General features: G+C 39.8%; 1 protein-coding gene across 1 annotated transcript in view; it reads left to right on the plus strand.

Annotated features, from left to right (window-relative positions):
• Positions 1-243: 243 nt before the first annotated feature.
• The window catches only part of CDK19 (cyclin dependent kinase 19), a 219052-nt gene continuing 201298 nt past the window's right edge, over positions 244-17997 (plus strand). Inside the window, 1 exon segment of the mRNA XM_042780937.1 lies at positions 244-371. Within this exon segment, the coding sequence (XP_042636871.1) occupies positions 244-371 (128 nt within the window).

Raw genomic sequence — 17997 nt, forward strand, 5'->3', positions numbered from 1 at the left:
TGGGGGTGCCTGCGGGAGCCGCCGCCGCCGCCGCGGAGGAGGAGGAGGAGGTGGAGGAGGTGGCTGCCGCGGCCGCCGAGGAGCCCCTTGCTGAAGGCTGATCGCGGAGCGGCGGTCGGCGCGCGCGCGCGCGCCCAAGAGGCGGCTGTTGGAGAAGTAGAGTGGCGGCCGCGGGGGGAGGAGGAGGAGGGACTGAGCGGCGGCGGCCCCCGCGTCCCGGTGCCTCTATGGGGGAAGCAGACAATGGATTATGATTTCAAGGCGAAGCTGGCGGCGGAGCGGGAGCGGGTGGAGGATTTGTTTGAGTACGAAGGGTGCAAAGTGGGACGCGGCACCTACGGGCACGTCTACAAGGCGAGGCGAAAAGATGGGTAAGAGCAGGGGCGGGGGTAGTAGGGTCGCTCGGGTCCTCGCCCCTCCGGCGACCTGGCGGGATGGTTGGGTCGGAGCCCAATCGGACCATTCCAGAGGGGCCAGGCGGAGATGGTTGCGGGGCCATGTCCCAGGGCGGACTCTGAGGGACGCTCCTTCTGTTCGTCCCCCCCCCCCACGGTTCCGTCGCGCCCCTCGAGTTCCAGCGGCGCAGCCCTGTAGGGGGCCGTCGGTCCCATCCCGAAGGGCGCGCTCCACATGCTGGGAGCAGGCGGCGACACCAGTTGGGACCTCGGGTAGAGGTGGAGTTTCTGTGGTCTGGTCTCCTGGGAAGAAGCAGAGGGCGGAGAGAGCTCCGCCGAGGAGTTGCCACTCCAGCCCTGTGACGGTGGTTGTAGAACTTCCAATCGGCTGAGCCCCTCCCGGGGGCGGCGGTTTGAAACCTCGCCGCGGAGCCGGTCGGGCGGCTGAACGCCAGTCTCTCGAGTGTGACCCGAGGGGCACAGTAGTACTAGACCTCCGCCCCTGGAAACTGCCTGCCGTAGTTGGCCCCTCGCAAGGGTACTCGATCCCTCCTCACTAGCCCCTGATTTCACATTCTAATTCTGAGTTCTGCACTTTCCCTCGAATGTGGGACGTCCTGAGACCTGAACTGTATTTTGCCTTCAAGAACTTAAGAGGTGTCTGAGGTTGTCTGGCACCTCTTTTCTTCCCATCTTGGGTATTCTCATGTCCTCCACTCCATCCTCTGCCAGAGGTTGACTGGGCACCCAGATTATCAAGAACAGAATACGGAGTGACATAGAGCTGGGCCTGAACCTTTGTTTTCCTTGGAGTTAAGGGAGAACCATAGGAGCCCCTTGGGAATCCCCTACCGAATGTTCTCTTGGAAGACGAGCTGGATAATCTATTACGGATAGTTAGTTCTAAGTTCCTGCTGCAGGACAGGTGGAACCAGCTCTCGGTGAAGGTTGGATTAAAACCAGTTGTAATCACACGTCCCATTCTTGCAGGAATTCCCCTTCCCCAGGGTTCGGGGAAGCGGGGGTACTCGAATCGAGTTCGGAATTTACTCGATGGCAGTAGATTTCTGCTTGATACGCTTCGACTCTTTAAAAACAGTCAAACTGTAAAGAAGAGAGTTTTAGGATCGCAGCGGTTTCTGAATAAACTGATTATCAACCCATTGACGTTAGTAAGATTTGAAAGGCTGTTTGGCTTCGCAAGCTGTCATAATTTGATATGGCTGGTTTATGAAATAGGACCACAGTAGGTAGATGTGAGGGTGTGTGCGCGCGCACTTGTGCGCTAATTTCGTAAAGAGAAAAACAATGTTTTATTGTAATGTTTTGGAGACATTTGCTATCTCCTCCCCCGTTTAGATGTGGGCTATTGGTGTCAAGAATTATGATTCTCCATACAAAAATTTCAGAAGTTTTTCTGTAAAAGTACGTTGAAAATTCGAAGTATGCAAATGTCAGGGATTATTATTCTAGGTCCCCCCCCCCCCCCTTATGTCTGAACAGGCCGGATAGTACTCAGTTGTTTGTAAACTCTCCTAATTCTTTTAGTTAATCACCAGGTGTTCTTGAATGAGTGTCATGGAATGTATGTGAGGTACTATAATTAACTTGTATTTTGTTGAAATATCCACTCTGCTTGTTATACTGGTATTCCCGTGGGAGTATTATCGAATATATTTAGGGAAAGCACATCAAGTTTTTCTGTTTGTGCATTGGTGTTACAAAGTAAATCAAAGTGGTTCTTTTCATACTCATGCCAACTTTGTAATATATTTGATCTAGAATTTTTAAATGTATTAAAACTTTTTTTTTGGTTAAAATACCTTCGTTTTAACAGACAATTTATGAGAAAAGTTAAAAAATTTGCTTCTGAATTGTATTTGAGGAGCATGGGTTTACAGCAACAAAAAACACCCAATAATTTAATTGCTGTATTCTTTTTGAGTATTTTTCCCTTCTAATAAAGTTACTGTTCAAATACACATCCTTCTTGAGTGAAATTTATTTGATTAGAAGTAATAAAGCTGCTTTAGTAGAGAAAGATGCTTCCATCACATCTGATCGCTTTATCTTCAACATAAGCTTTTTGAAAATTTTTGTGGTGAACTTTTGACATTTGAAAGCATTTGCTTATCATAAAAAACATGTAAGAAAAACTGCAATAAAGTTTTTTTTTTCTTTGGACCAAGAGGCTGGTGAGATTTGAAGCTTTATAGTAAACACATCTCTTGTGGGTTGGTAGTGGGATTAATTTTATGTGCATTGTTGTTGTTGTTGTTATGTGCTGTTGAGTCGGCCCCGACTCATAGTGACCCCTCCTTGGGTTTCCGAGGCAGTATCACTACGGAAGTAGGATTGCCCAACCTTCCTTCCGAGGAGTGGCTGGTGGGTTTGAACCGCCAGCCTTCTGGTTAGCAGGCAAGTGTCTTAGCCACTATGCTACCAGAGCTCCTTTATGTGCATTGATGGTAGCGATTTGAAAGAACAAAAAATTTGTAGTGTTTATTCTCAACTGATGGTGGTTTGTAAAGTAAAAGATTTTGTACTCAAATCATGGTGAATTACAGCTTAGCTATTTCCATTTTTAATTTGGTTAGTACAGAAAAATACACAGTGCTATTTTAGGGAGCTAGAGAGAACTTAATAGGCTGTGTTTTAACATACCATCCTGGTGTATAGAATGTAGTACATAACCAAAAAATTATTCAAGTCTTTAGAAGAAAACACTGGAAGAAGTAAAATAAAATGTCACTTATAAAAACCTTCTGTTTGTAGTTTAATACTTGTTGTTAGGTGCTGTCAAGTGATTCCTACTCATGGCGACCCCATGTGCAACGCAACAAAACACTGCCCAGTTCCGCATGCCATCCTCACGGTCCTTGCTATACTGCAGGCCATTATAGTTTAATGCTACAGTTCATAAAAGTTTAGAACTATTTCCCTTGAAATATGGCTTTCACTTTGGCCATGTTATACTGTACACATTTAAAACGTATACTGGAAATAAAAGATGTACATCTGAGTTTTCTGCCTTTGGTAAAAATATTATTTATTTCACCATTTTTTTTTTTTTGGAGAATCTTTTGACTCAACTATCCTTTTTTAAACATCAGGCTGAAATGTGTTTCTTGAAACAAGTTTGGAATGTTTGTAGACTTTTTAGTTTAGCAAGAATTAGTGCAATAGTTTTTCTTTCGACATTAGCAAAAAGTCACACAATTTATGGTTATAAATAAGACCATATTTTTCAAGTTGGAACTATTTTTTTTGTTTTGATTGATTAAGGAATATTGTTGAAAAATTCTTTTGTCAGTAAGAGTTCAGATAAACATGATTCCATAGGATAGTGTGATGGAAAACTTTTACCCCACAATACTACGATTCAACTTTGCAGGTATGATTAGTCTCTTGAACCACTCCGATAAAAGAATGCTCCTTGTTGGATATGTATGTATGTATTTATTTTTTGGATATGTGTTTTGAAAGTGAAATGGCTGACAGAGACATCTTACAGTTTTAGTTTTGCCTTAGGTCTTCAAATGAGTTGATGACTACATAACCTTAATTTGTCATGAAATTTTTCACAAATAAATATAGGTACACATAAGATAATAAGGTGATAACAGAAGATAACAGGAAACAGCCTGTTTTTGATGAGTTTTCACATTTAGTTAGTAATTAAAATAGAATTTCATATTTGCATTTTTAATGTAGGCCAGACAATTAAAGATATTATCAGTATGATAATAGCATTTTAAAACTTTCAAGAATTTTAGATCCTCTAGTTCTGTTTCCTCATTTTATAAGTGAGAAAAGCAGAGTTTTGAGAAGTTAATTGATATTCCCTAGATCTCAACCAAGACCAAGCCTGTAATCTAGATCTCTTTACTTTTCTTGCAATTTTTACTTGTTTTCTTCCTAATACAAGGTAAGAAAAAACATGGCCATGGTTAAGTCTAATGTTGATAATCTTATTATATGAACTTTTTCCATGCAAAGGATATTCAATACCAAAAAGTAGGGAAAAGGGAAAGTATCACGTGTGTGCGCATGCACTGCTGTGGAGTCAGATCCGACTCACAGTGACCCCTCCTTGGGTTTCCGAGGTGATATCACTACAGAAGTAGGTTGCCCAACCTTACTTCTGAGGAGCGGCTGGTGGGCTTGAACTGCCAGCCTTCTGGTTAGCAGTCAGATGGCTTAGGCACTATGCCACGAGAGCTCTAGCACATGTGAAGGATGTTTAAATAAAGCAGGAGTGTGGCATACAGATAGTACCACATGTATCTCCTTCTCTTCATCTTCACTGTTACTACTTTTGATCATCAACTCTGCTTTCCATAGTAACGTTTTAGGTCTCTACCATTAGTCTTTCCTCACTATAGTCCAAGATCCAAGTTGATGCCAGTGTTATTTCCTGCAAAAAACCCCCAATATTGTCATATATCTTCTTGGAAAACTGCATTCCCTATGATATATAAGATCAGATCCCATCTTAATTTCTTAGTTTAGCAGGTAAATTAGTTTGCACTCTGATTCAGAAGTCTTTTCTAGCATTTATACCTGCCACCATTTTTGTCTTTTTTTGAAGTGCACACAAGCCATATGCAGCATTGAACTGTTCATATTTTCTAGGATGTGCCAGGTTCTTTAATGTCTTTCTTCCTTTGTGTTATATTCAAACCAGAATGCCCTTGCCCTGCCATGACCTCCTAAGTCCTCTATCCCCACAAATCAGGCAAACTGCTCACTCAATTAGTTTTTTCCTAGAAGCTTTCCCTGTTCACTCATAGTGCCCATTAAGTGTGTACCCCTCTGTGTTCTTAGGTGTGTAATGTCACTTATGTTTTTAATCTAGCCCATAAAATATTAGCTGCAAAGGGTCTATATCATCATTCTGTCTTCACTTTGTTCAGAGTTAGACATACAATATACACTGAAAACATGGCTGAATTAAAAAAAAAAAAAACCCTCAAAACTGGTAAACATGTTCACTGATTTTAAAAGCAGATCAAAATACTTTTAAAAACTAGGTTTATTTACTTTAAAAGCAATGTTTTCAGTAAGTTTTTTAAAGTCTGAAATAGTGATGTTGCTTGAGATTGGTGGTTAAATATAGACATTTCTGTAGCACTAACTAGGTCCTTGGGAGCTCTGGTAGTGTAATACCTAAGGCATTTGACTGCTAACCAGAAGGCTGGTGGTTCAAACCCACCAGCCACTGCTTGGAAGGAAGGTTGGGCAATCTACCTCCGTAGTGATACTGCCTCAGAAACCCAAGGAGGGGTCGAAGTGAGTCATAACTAGGTCCTACCAGTTTGCTATAAGTTGGAATTGACAGCATTGGGTTAGGTCTAGTATATTTTTTCTAAGGAACTGCTACTTTTCAAGGCATTTTATAATTTTTTTTTTATTTGGGTGAAAGTTCACAGAGCAATTCATTTTCCATGCAACAGTTCCTATACGTTTTGTTTGATGACATTGATTGCAATCTCCATAATGCAACAGTTTTCTTCCCACTTGTGGTTACCTCTTTCCTGTCTCCTCCTTTCCTATGCATTCCTCTGAGCTTTCTCTCTGTGTAAATACTGCTGTTTCTGATCTCCCATGGTTGATGTTCTAAGGAGTATACCTCCTTGGTGTAAATGTTCACCTTATATGCCTGTCTGTTGTTTGGCTGGAAGCCACTGGAGTGAGTTCAATTCCAAGCCCAAAGGGTGACTAGGGGCCATAGTCTTGGAGGTTTCACCAGTTTCTATCAGAACAGTAAGCCTGGCCTTTTTTTTTTTTAATGATTTTGAGTTTTGTTCCACATTTTTCTCCCACTCTATCCAAGATCCCCTATACTGATCCTTTCTGTGTGATTAACAGTGGTAGCCAGGCACCATTTTGTTCTTCTGGTCTCATGGTCATGTAGGCTGAGGTTCACATGGTCCACTAGTCCTTGGACTAATTGTTTCCATGTGTCTTCACTCTGGATGAAGAGAGACCAATTGTTACATCTAGATGGCCACTTTAAGCTTGTAAGTACCCAGTCTTTACTCACCAAAGTGGGAAGTAGAACAATATTTTTGTGTAGTATGTTATGCCACTTGAGTTGATGTCCCCCATGACCATGGTCCCAAGCCCATAGGCCCAACAGCTCATTCCCTCAGGGTAGTCGGCTTAGCTAAGCAGTTATAATTTTGCCCCCATTAAGTTCTATTCATATGGACATTCTTATAGCACATACATATATGTGTATAGGGATATTGTCTGCCAAACTTACATATAGTTGTGGGTCTGTTCCCTTTTGCCTAGGCATACCTGGTCATTAAGCCTGGCTACTTAAGTATCTGCCCATAGATTAATGTTTGTTATTACTGATAATGCAGTATTGTGTATGTAAAAGTGTTTCTTTGTTGTTGTCGCCTGTACCTCTTATGCACCTCTCCGTGTCTTCCTTTTCCTTAGTGTTACTGTGCTGGCCACTCTCTTGGTGTGTTGTCTTTCCCTTCACCCAAATCCACACTTGTCTCTTGTCTAGCAATTTTTCTCCTTTCCCCTCCCATCCCTGGTAACCAGCAAAGAAAGTTTCCTTCCATATATAAACCTTTCCTTGACTTTTTACAATCGTGAACTAATACAGTATTTGTCCTTCTGTGATTGACTTACTTCACTTAGCGTAATGTCCTCCAAGTTCATCCACATTATATGAGGTGTTCTGTGGATTCTGCATTATTCTGTAGTGTTCCATTATACTCCATTGTGTGTGTATACCATAGTTTGGTTATCCGTTCTTCTGTTGATGGGCACTTGTGTTGTTTCCATTTCTTTGCTGTTGTGAATAGTGCTGTGATGAATATGGGTGTGCATGTATCTATTTGTGCCCTGGCTCTCACTACTTTAGGATATATACCTAGTAATCGGATTGCAGGATCAAATGGTATTTCTGTTTCCCACCTTTTAAGGAATTGCCATACCGATTTCCACAGTGGTTGTGTCATTTTACAGTCCCACCAGCATTTCTTTTAATAGATATTGCTAAGGAACATAGGCGAATTATTTTGAGATAGTAAGCATTTTTTCCCTCTTATAGCAGCCATTTTAGAATTGCCAGACTATAGTAATCTGTCTTGTGTGCTTTTACTAGCTGTTTTATAGGATGCTTAGAAAATGTCAGCGTTCAGATCTTAGGAACTGTTATGCTACTATATATTTACATTACAAAATTATCTTTAGCACATAATAAGTGGCGGTTGGTTTGATTTTAATTAGTTCTTTTCTCCAACATAAACATTTAAATACTTTTGATCCCTAAAAGAGCCTGGGTAGCACAGTGGCTGAGCACTCAGCTGCTAAATGGAAAAGTCACTGGTTTGAATTCATGCACCTCTCTGCAGCAGAAAGATAATGGCAGTCTGCTTCTGTAAATATTTACAGGCTTGGAAATCGTATGGGGCAGTTTTACTCTGTCCTATAGGGTTGCTGTGAGTTGAAATTCACTTGATGTTAATGGGGTTTTGACCCCCAAGAGAAAGAAGTGTTGTTTTCAGTGAACTTTGGAGCAGTAGTCAGCAAACTTTCTGTAAGGAGGCAGATAGTAAATTCTTTAGGTTTTGTGGGCCATGTGTATCATTTCTGTCCCAGTTACTTTGCTGTTGGAGTGCCAAAGAAGCTGTAGACGTATATAGATGAATACTAATGAGCATGGCTATATTCCAATAGAACTTTATTTACAAAACAGGTGGTGGGCTGGATTTGGCTGAAGTTTGCTGACCCTTGGTCTATAGTAACGAGCTCCAAAAAAACTTCCTGTGATGAAATGTTCTGCATTGTGCTGTCCAGTGTGGTAGCCACTACTACATGTAGCTATCGAGTGCTTGAAATATGGTTAGTGTGATGGAGAAATTGAATCTTTTATTTTATTTAATCATAATTACTTAACATTAAATTAAATGGCCACATGTAGCTATTGTTGTAAGTTGCCCTTGAGTCCGTTCCAACTCATGGTGACCCTGTGTATAACGGAACAAAATGTTGCCTGGTCCTGTGCCATCTCATGCTTGTCGGTATGTTTGAGTCCATCATGTGGCTGTTGAGTCAGTCCGTCTCACTGCAGTTTTCTTTGATTTACAGTGATTCTCTATCAAACATGATGTTCTTTCCTAGCTATTGATCTTTTTTTTGATAATATCTCCAAAGTAAGTGAGATGTAATCTCTCCATCCTTGCTTCTAAGGAACAACATTCTTTTATTTAAGACTGATTAGTTAGTTCATTCTTTGGGCAGTCCACAATATATATTCAGTATTCTTCGTAATACAATTTGAATACATTGATTTTGTCTTCATTTTTCCATTACCTAGCTTTCACATGGGAGCTCTGGTGGCGTAGTGCCTAAGGCATTTGACTGCTGACCAGAAGGCTGGCAGTTCAAACCCACCAGCTACTCCTCAGAAGGAGGGTTGGGCAACCTACTTCCATAGTGATACTGCCTCAGAAACCCAAGGAGGGGTCACTATGAGTCAGATCCGACTCCACAGCAGTGAGTTCACATGCTTTCACATGCATTTGAGGCAGTTGAAAAGACCATGGCTTGGGTCAGGTACAGCTTAGTTGTCACAGTGACATCTTTCCTTTTTAAAACTTTGAAGAGGTCTTTTGCAGCAGATTTGCCCAATGCAAGGTAGAACCCTGGTGCGGTAGTGGTTAAGCTCTCCATTGCGAACTGAAAGGTTGGTTGTTTGAGCACATCAGCAGCTCCATGGAAGGTGTGGCATTATGCTTCTGTAACAATTACATTGTTGGAAACCCTACGGGGTGATATTATTCTGCCCCGTAGGGTTGCTGTGAGTTGGAATTGAATCGATGGTAATAGGTTTGGGTTTTTGGTTTGGTGCTTTTTATGGTTAAAGAGGTATGCCAACCTGGCTGGATTATGATTCTCAGCGATTTGACAGTTAAAATGGTTTGCATTTATGTAATTATATAATCTCCTCCATGATGAGACTTGCTATGACCAGCCAGTCAGTTAAAAGGGAGTTTCTTTGGGTGTGGCCTGCAGCCAATATACATGGACATTATGGCAAAGTTCTCTGGCTTTTTGCTCACTTTGTATACTGGATTTGGCTTATCACCATCTGACCTCTAGTTCTTGGAACTTGAGCTAGCTGCCTGCCATATTGTCTGCTGATGTTATAATTTGTTAGCCTCTGCAACCCATGCCAGCAGCTTGCTGTTTCACTTTCCAATCTTGGATTCATCAGCCTCTGTAGCCTGTGAGCCAGTATCCTGCCATCCGACCTGTCAGTCTTGAGTTTGTCGGCCCCTGCAGCTACATGAGTCAGGAGAAGCCTCTTGCTGGTGTTTGATGCATGGACTTAGGACTTGCCAACCTCTACAACAATGTGAGCTGTTTCCTTGAGATAAATGTATCAATTGCTCACTGCCATTGAGTCAGATCTGACTCATAGCGACCCCTCCTTGGGTTTCCAAGGCAGTATCTCTAGGGAAGTAGATTACCCAATCTTCCTTCCAAGGAGTGGCTGGTGGCTTTGAACCTCTAGCCTTCTGGTTAGCAGTCAGATGCCTTAGGGACTATGCTACTAGAGCTCCCAATCTCTCTGTATATAATAAATATATAAGCTTCACTGGTTTTGCTTCTCTAAAGAACCTAGCCTGAGATATTTGGTACTGAGAGTGGTTCTAAAGAAGCAAAATCGTAAGGATGAGTTTTCTAAATTTGTTCTCGTCTGACTAGGTTTAAAAGGCATTGATCACTCTGCCTCCATTAGTAAAGAGGGCACTGCTAGTCCATGCCATGAGGTGGCAATATTAATATGCACAGTATCACTACAGATCGACCAAGTGTTGGTGAGAAGTCAGAGTCTGGGTGATTGCATGTTTGATACTTTTCTACAATTTTGTCAGAATGAGAAATATAATGTAGCTAATTGGTTGGTCCTACTTATACATGCTTGGCATTTCTCAAGCTGAAAGAACTGAGGAAAAAATTTAAGCCTCGAGTTGTAATATTGAAAGATTCTATGGGCAAGATACTGAATGATGCAGGAAGCATCAAAAGAAGATGGAAGAAATACAGAGTCACTGTACCAAAGAGAATTGGTTGATGTTGCTGAGTGAAATAAGTCAATCACAGAAGGACAAATATAGTATTAGTTCATTGTTGTGGAGGGTCAAGGGAAGGTTGATATGTGGAGGGAAACTTTCTTTGTTGGTTGCCAGGAGTGGGAGGGAGTACTAAAAAAAAAAAAAAAAAAAAGTATTCACCCATGTCACTTTAGTTTTGTGGATTTCACTGTACATAAATTATATTTCAATAAAATTATTTTTTTAAAAAAAGGATTGGTCAATGTTCATCCATTTTTAGGAGGTGGCATATGATCAAGAACCAATGGTATTGAAGGAAGAAGTCGAAGCTGCACTGAAAGGATTGGCAAAGAACAAGGCTCCAGGAATTGACAGAATACCCATTGAGATGTTTCAACAAACAGATGCCCCACTGGAGGCACTCACTAAGTTATGCCAAGAGATTTGGAAGACAGCTACCTGGCCAACTGACTGGAAGAGATCCATATTTGTACCCATTCCAAAGAAAGGTGATCCCATAGAATGTGGAAATTATCAAACAATATCATTAATATCATATATATGCAAGTAAAATCTTACTGAAAATACTCAAAAACAGTTTCAGCAGTATATTGACAGAGAATGTTCAGAAATGCAAGCTGGATTCAGAAGAGGACGTGGAAGGAGGGATATTATTGCTGATGTCAGATGGATCTTAGCTAAAAGCCAAGAATACCAAAAAGATGTTTACTTGTGTTTTATTGACTATGCAAAAGCATTTGATTGTGCAGATCATAACAAATTATAGACAACATTGAGAAGAATGGGAGTTCCAGAATGCTTAATTTTACTCATGAGGAGACCCAGGAGGCTGTAGTTAGAACAAGGGGATACTGCATGGTTCAAAATCAAGAAGGGAGCGCATCAAGGTTATATTCTTTTACCATACTTGTATGCTCAACTTGTATGCTGAGCAAATAATCTGAGAAGCTGGATTGTATGAAGAAGAATGTGGCATCAGGATTAGAGGAAGACTCATTAACAACCTGTGATATGCAGACAACACAACTTTGCTGAAAGTGAGGATGACTTGAAGCACTTGCTGATGAAGATTAAAGACTACAGTCTGCAGTATGGATTACACCTCAATATAAAGAAAAAAAAAAAATCCTCACAATTGGGCCAAGAAACAGCTTCATGGTGAATGGAGAAAAGATTTTAGTTTTCAAGGATTCATACAACTTGGTTCTACAATCAACACCAATGGAAGCAGCAGTCAAGACATCAGACAATGTATTGCACTGGGAAAATCTGCTACAAAAGACCTCTTTCAAGTGATGAAGAGCAAACATGTCTCCTTGAAGACTAAGGTGTGGCTAACCCAAGCCAGGTATTTTCAGTCACCTCTTATGCATGTCTTATGCAAGGAAGACTGAAGAAGAGTTGATGCTTTTGAGTTGTGGTATTGGAGAAGAGTGCTAAGAGTACCACAGTCTGCTAAAAGCAGACTTCCTTCTGGAAGAAGTGCAGCCAGAATGCTCCTTGATGGAATGGCTAGACTTTGTCTCACATACTTTGGTCATGTTGTCAGAAGGAACAATTCCCTGGAGAAGGATATCATGCTTGGTATGGAGGGTCAGCGAAGAAGGGGAAGGCCTTCAATGAGATGGATGAGACAGTGGCTGCAATGATGGGCTTAGGTATAGCAAGGATCGTGGGGCTGGCCCAGCACCGGGCAGTGTTTCATTCATTCATATATGGGCTGTGTATATGATTGCTATGAGTCGGAGACATGAATCGATGGCACCTAACAACAACAATGACTTACACTAAACAAAGTGGTGAAAAAAAGAAATGAGCTCAGAGTTTCAGAGTTACAGCTGAAGTGCTACATAATAGATGACGAAGTTACCACTTGTGCTCTGAAAGAAAGCCTTATTTCTGGTAGTAACAGAGCTGATATCGCCAAAAACTAAACACAGTTTTATTGTAAGAATGACTGAGGTGCAACGCTAATTGAATTGCCAAACTTGAATGGTGTCTGAAGTTAAAGTGAGGATATTGATTGGGAAGGATGATGGGGCAATCTACTTCTGTAGTGATACTGCCTTGGAAACCCAAGGAGGGGTCTCTGTGAGTCAGGGCCGACTCGATGGCACGTAACAACAACAACAACAAAATTGATTGGGAACAAATGGGATCCTGAAACTTGGGATGGGGACATATGGGCAGATAATCAGAAAGCTGGGGACTGAGCCCCTAAATTCCATTGAATCACTCCTGCAGTGGAACCAGCTCACCTGCCCCTTTGAATGAGATTAACCCAGATGGAACTCTGGTGGCATAGTGCCTAATGCATCTGACTGCTAACCAGAAGGCTGGAGGTTCAAACCCACCACCCACTCCTCAGAAGGAAGATTGGGCAATCTATTTCCATAGTGATATTGCCTCGGAAATCCAAGGAGGGGTCGCTATGAGTTGGGACCAACTCGACGGCAGTGAGTTTGATTTTTTTTTTGGTGTGCCTGATGAGTCTTCAAGATATCATATTGCCTGGGATGATAGCTGAGGCAGAAGCCTAAGAAGATATTGCTGAATATTCTTGGGACCCACCCTCACCACCCATTTTTGCTTCTAGACCTAGACTGAGACGTAAGTCCCAGCAAGCCCCAAAAGGTGAAGTACTAGGTGTGACCCAAGAAGAGGTGTGCTACATAAAAAAAATTGCTTGGTTTTCTTTTTAAAATATGTGCAAACAGAAATCTGGAGCATATGTGTAGGAATCACTATTGATGGTACAAGGAACATAAAGTTGGATCAGTTTGAGTTTATTCATATGAGTCTACCAAGCAGATTCTTCATTCAGTGTATCTAGAACTCTAGAGATTAGGAAAGCATCTAATAGTTTATATGATTGGTTCACTGAAGCATGGATTGATTATGTGGTGGCTTACACTAAATCAAGTTGAAATACCAGACCTGCTTTAGTATACTACAGAAGAAATTATTCAAAGACTTAGGGAAATTGGCATGTTAAAGTGGATTTATCAGGTTAGAGCCATAGATCTACACAGGGAGTGGCCAGAGGATACTACACCTTTTACTGCAGCAGTGAGGAACAAATTTGTGAAGGGAGCCCCACCATCCTTGAAGACTGTTGTGATTGCTCTTGTATTTAAGTGAGATTTGACAGTGGGAACTGCCATAATTGAATTAAGACACCTCACTACAATGGGGCTGATTGGAACTTATGTTCATAGGGGCCAAGTGGCAGCACTTAATTGACAGAGACAATGTGGGCATGGTTACTGTAATGGACAGCAAATTTTGAAGCTGAAATAGCTTGATAAAGCAAATTAGTACTCTGAAAAACTAGTAGTTTGTGAATGGAATGAAGGATGTCTGATAGTTTTTCTAAAAAGTGTTTTGTAAATAAAAATATGTATATGTGTGTGTGTGTGTGTGTTCAGCAAGTAATGCCTGCTTGGGCATAAAGGGGTATCCAAAGTAAGCCTTCCCTTCGTCTTTCCCTCAGCTACCCTTTTTCTTCCCTGGAGGCAGTCGTTCTTGGGCGCCTTTTTTAGAGAGAGAGATTTTGTTTGTGTGTGTCTATTTAAAGACAAATGATAGTGAACTGTACACATTCATCTAAATATTTAAGGGTAAATTATTTTAACCTTAAATATAACTTGAAACTCGTCAAGTATCTCATGTAATGAAGCGTCTTTTCTTAATGTAGTCTCATTGTATTGATTTACATACTGATTTTAGCCAGCCCTCTGGATCCCTGTCTCCGTTCTTTGCCTAGTACTAGCACTGCAGTGACTATCTCAGTATATGCAGCATTTTGTGTACATCAGACTACCTGGAAGTTAAATTCCTAGAAACTGCTTACCTTGGAAGTAATGACTTGAAATGGTTGGCTAATACAATGATGTATAGATTAAAAATCTGTAAAATCTAGAAAAGGCAAATGATAATATAATGATAATATAAGAAATAGAAATGTTAAAGCTTTAAAAATAATAATTTTCAATACATCAAAACGAGTCCTAAGTTATTTGTTTACTATGAGAACTGCAGATTACTATTTTAGCAGCTTGGGAAAGGCATGCCTCAGTTTTAAATGTGGAAATCGGTGGGTCTGTGCATGCTAGCATAGGTATTTTTAGGTTTAGAACCATAAAGAGGTGTTGCACAAAGCTATTTAAAGATTTTTGTCCATTTATAAATCGCTGATAGTCCAACACTTCCTGTAATAGCTGTTTTGAGCATGCATTGTGTAGGATAAAAGAGAGTCTCAAGAGAGATGACAGGATGTAATTCAGGATACAAGTGTTCAACAGTAGTTTTTTATTGAGGATTTGAGTTCTTAGCCAGAAGTAATAGATCAAAGAGAAATAAATACCTGCAAAGTCTTCAAATAATTGGTGTCCTTACAAAACATCTTTAATTTCCAAAATAATAAATCTTACTAAAGGAAAGAAACACATCCTGCTTATAGGGGTTTTAAACCTGATCTATTTGAAAACATTATTTCAGTGAGGCTTTTTGGTTGATGATTTGAGTTTCTAAGTTGTATGTGATTAGGAAATGGATTTAATTTCCATGTAGAGCGGGTGACTTTATTTTATTCCGACTGCAGACCCAAACTCAGTAGTGGCAACTGTGTTGTAGATGCTTACATTTGGGCAAGAAAGGTGAATCAGTTGCGGCTACAAAAGTGACGTGCAGCTTTTGCCTTTCCTCTGGGTGAGGTGTGCCTCCTGTAGGGAGTTACCGTTTTCCTTACGATTGTTAAATACACATAAAGGTGCCAAGTAGTTAGCGCGTAAAATGTGTTGGTTTTCACAAAAGTTAGTTCTTTTTTTTTTCACTTTTATAATCTAATTATTATAATTGTATTTAAAGAGTGACTTAAACATTGATTAAATCCTATTGGTTTGGATTGCATATTTGAAAAATTTGACTTTTTTTTTTTTCTTTTGAAAAAAACCAGAGTTGTATTTACTTTTTGTTACCAGCAATCTGTTGACCTTTGTAGTATATTGGCGTCAAAGTGAAAATACTCTTATTTTTTATGCTAGTAAAATTATCAAGTAATAGTTGCAAATGATTAAACAGTAGGACATAAAATGAAAAGCGAAAGCCTTCCTCCTCCTCTTTTTCCTCATTGTCCATGTCCCTGCCCTCTTCATTTTTCAGAGGTAACAGTTGTTAATCATTTGTTTAAATTTTTTATGGTGTTCACCATTGTAACTTTTATGTACTTCTGTTTCTTTTTTATTAACCGGCAGTTTCTGTTGACTCTCCTTAGAAAATCAGAGTTTTGTGAAATCTCACTACCTCCTGTTTTCCCTCCCTTCCCAACCTTCAAACTCATTCCTTTGTTCATTTAAAATTTTTTTCTGGTGGCTTCTTTTATGACTTTAAATTATAAACTTAAGTTTGCTTTTCTTGATTTATCAGCTTAGATATTATCCCTAGTCTTTCTGATGTGAATGTTAAGGAAAGCAGTACTTCTCTCCTACTTTTTACCCCATTTCCTGATATTTAAAGTCTAATTTTCACATCCTGGTTTAGTGAATGGTTTTAGTTCACTGTTTGAGTCTAAAAAGTGAATATTCAAATCCATTCAACAGCATTAAATTACTATAGTTATGAAAATTTATTTACTACTGACTGAATTACTATGTTAAGACCCAGGGAGAAGAAAATGTCGTCTTGCATATTAAGTAAGTCCTGCTTGAAATAGTCTTCCAGGTGCTAAGGCCTACTGAATCCTAATTTATTTTGCCCCTTTTTCAAGTCTTTTGGATCATACTCAACTAACAGTTTTTCTTTATACCCACGTGGGGTTTTTCTTCTACTCTTGTTTTTTGTTTGGTGAGGACCTCTAGTAGAATAGCTTTTTCATATAAGATTTGTAGACTTTCTGAGTTCTTGTATTTCTGTTAATATATTTTGCTGTCATACTTGATTTATAGTTTGGGTGAATATAAAATTAAAAATAAATTTTTATTTATGTTGCTACATGTCTTCTCATAGAAAATCTTTTTATCAGAAATTTTTTTTTCTTCTCTGGAATCTTTTAGGATTTTTCCCATGCATTCTAAAATTTCACCAAACCAGTAGTTTTTTTTTTTTTTTTAATTCATCTGGCATTATTTCCTGTATTTTTTACACATGATTGGTTTATTTGAATAATCTATGGACATAATTCAAACTTGAAGAGGTTCACAGTCCTATTCAGTAGCTTTATTATCCCTTCTACCTTTCCATACCTCACTGTCCCAGTTCTCAACTCCTGCCAGTTCATTTTGGATTCTTTGGAGAGCTCTTTCTTTCGCCTTTGGTTCAGGGCAGTTTTCATTTCCTGTTATTTATTTGATTATTTCCTTTCCCGCCTCTTTGGCCTCTCTTTGGTTCTCTCCTTCAGATACACTCATTATTGAATGTTGACCATTTAGGCTCTGTTTTCCATGGCTATTAAATTCATTCTCAAGTTTTTCCACTTTTCCCCACATTCATTTGTAGATTTTCCTTACTCTAATCTTCTAGATTACCAGTATGGTTTTCAGCTGGGTCTCCATTCTTTTATTCAGCATTATCTGAATTCAGGGGTCTTGACTGCCTAGTTTCAACAGGGGATTGATGTAATAAAATAAATTTCCTACTAATACTTAGATTGCTTCTAGTGTTTCAAGATTATTTGTAAACAATTTTCTAGTAAAATTTTTTATATGTATTGTATGCTGGTTTAAGCTTTTGCTTCTTAATATTTTTCTTATAATCTGAGTGCTAGACCAAGACAATGGAAACATTTTTCTGTGCTCACTTTTAGAGAAATTATATTTGCTTTACTTATTCAATATATGGAGAATTAAAATTAGTGTAATATCTTATTGAATACTGCTTTGTGTCCAGCACTGTACTAGCTGCAAGTTTGAGGCTTCTGTTTTCATAATCTAGTTGAAAGGATAAAAACAAAATCTCTGGTTCACATTTCCCTCAAATAAATAAGAACTGATGAATTTATGTAAAAAAAAAAAAAGTATTTTCCCCCCACCACCCTCCCAAACTATTATGCAGAAGGGGACAACAGAGAGCAGTCCTGATAGGCAGCTGTAGTGGTGTGAAGAATTGGGGTACAGTAGCAGAAATGGACAGAAGGGGGCTGAAGTTAGCAAAGACCATCATTGTGAGTCATGTAACAGTTACTTCTCAGTAACATCCCTCTATTAACATATTTGTCTATCAGTCTCTCTGTAAGGTCGAGATAAGAAGAGAAAGGACACAGAAGGTAGAGCAATGAAAACTTTATTCCGCGCTCAGGGGCAAGGTTCACGGGTCCCTGAAAGGGGCCAGAGAAGTCGCGCTGCCCAGGTGAAAGAAAGGGTTTTTTATAGTGATTTTCTTCCTGGTTCTTAGAGGACCAGAGTGAGAGCAGGGTATGTGTTACAGGAACCAATAAGGTTAAAGTACCCCATTAGCATGGGGGATAGGAAGTAAGGTTGAAGCACTTCATTAAC

The sequence above is a fragment of the Orycteropus afer genome, unplaced genomic scaffold (genome assembly GCF_000298275.1).
Source record: "Orycteropus afer afer isolate SDZICR_OR568_19922 unplaced genomic scaffold, OryAfe1.0 scaffold00072, whole genome shotgun sequence".
Taxonomy (NCBI): Eukaryota; Metazoa; Chordata; class Mammalia; order Tubulidentata; family Orycteropodidae; genus Orycteropus; species Orycteropus afer.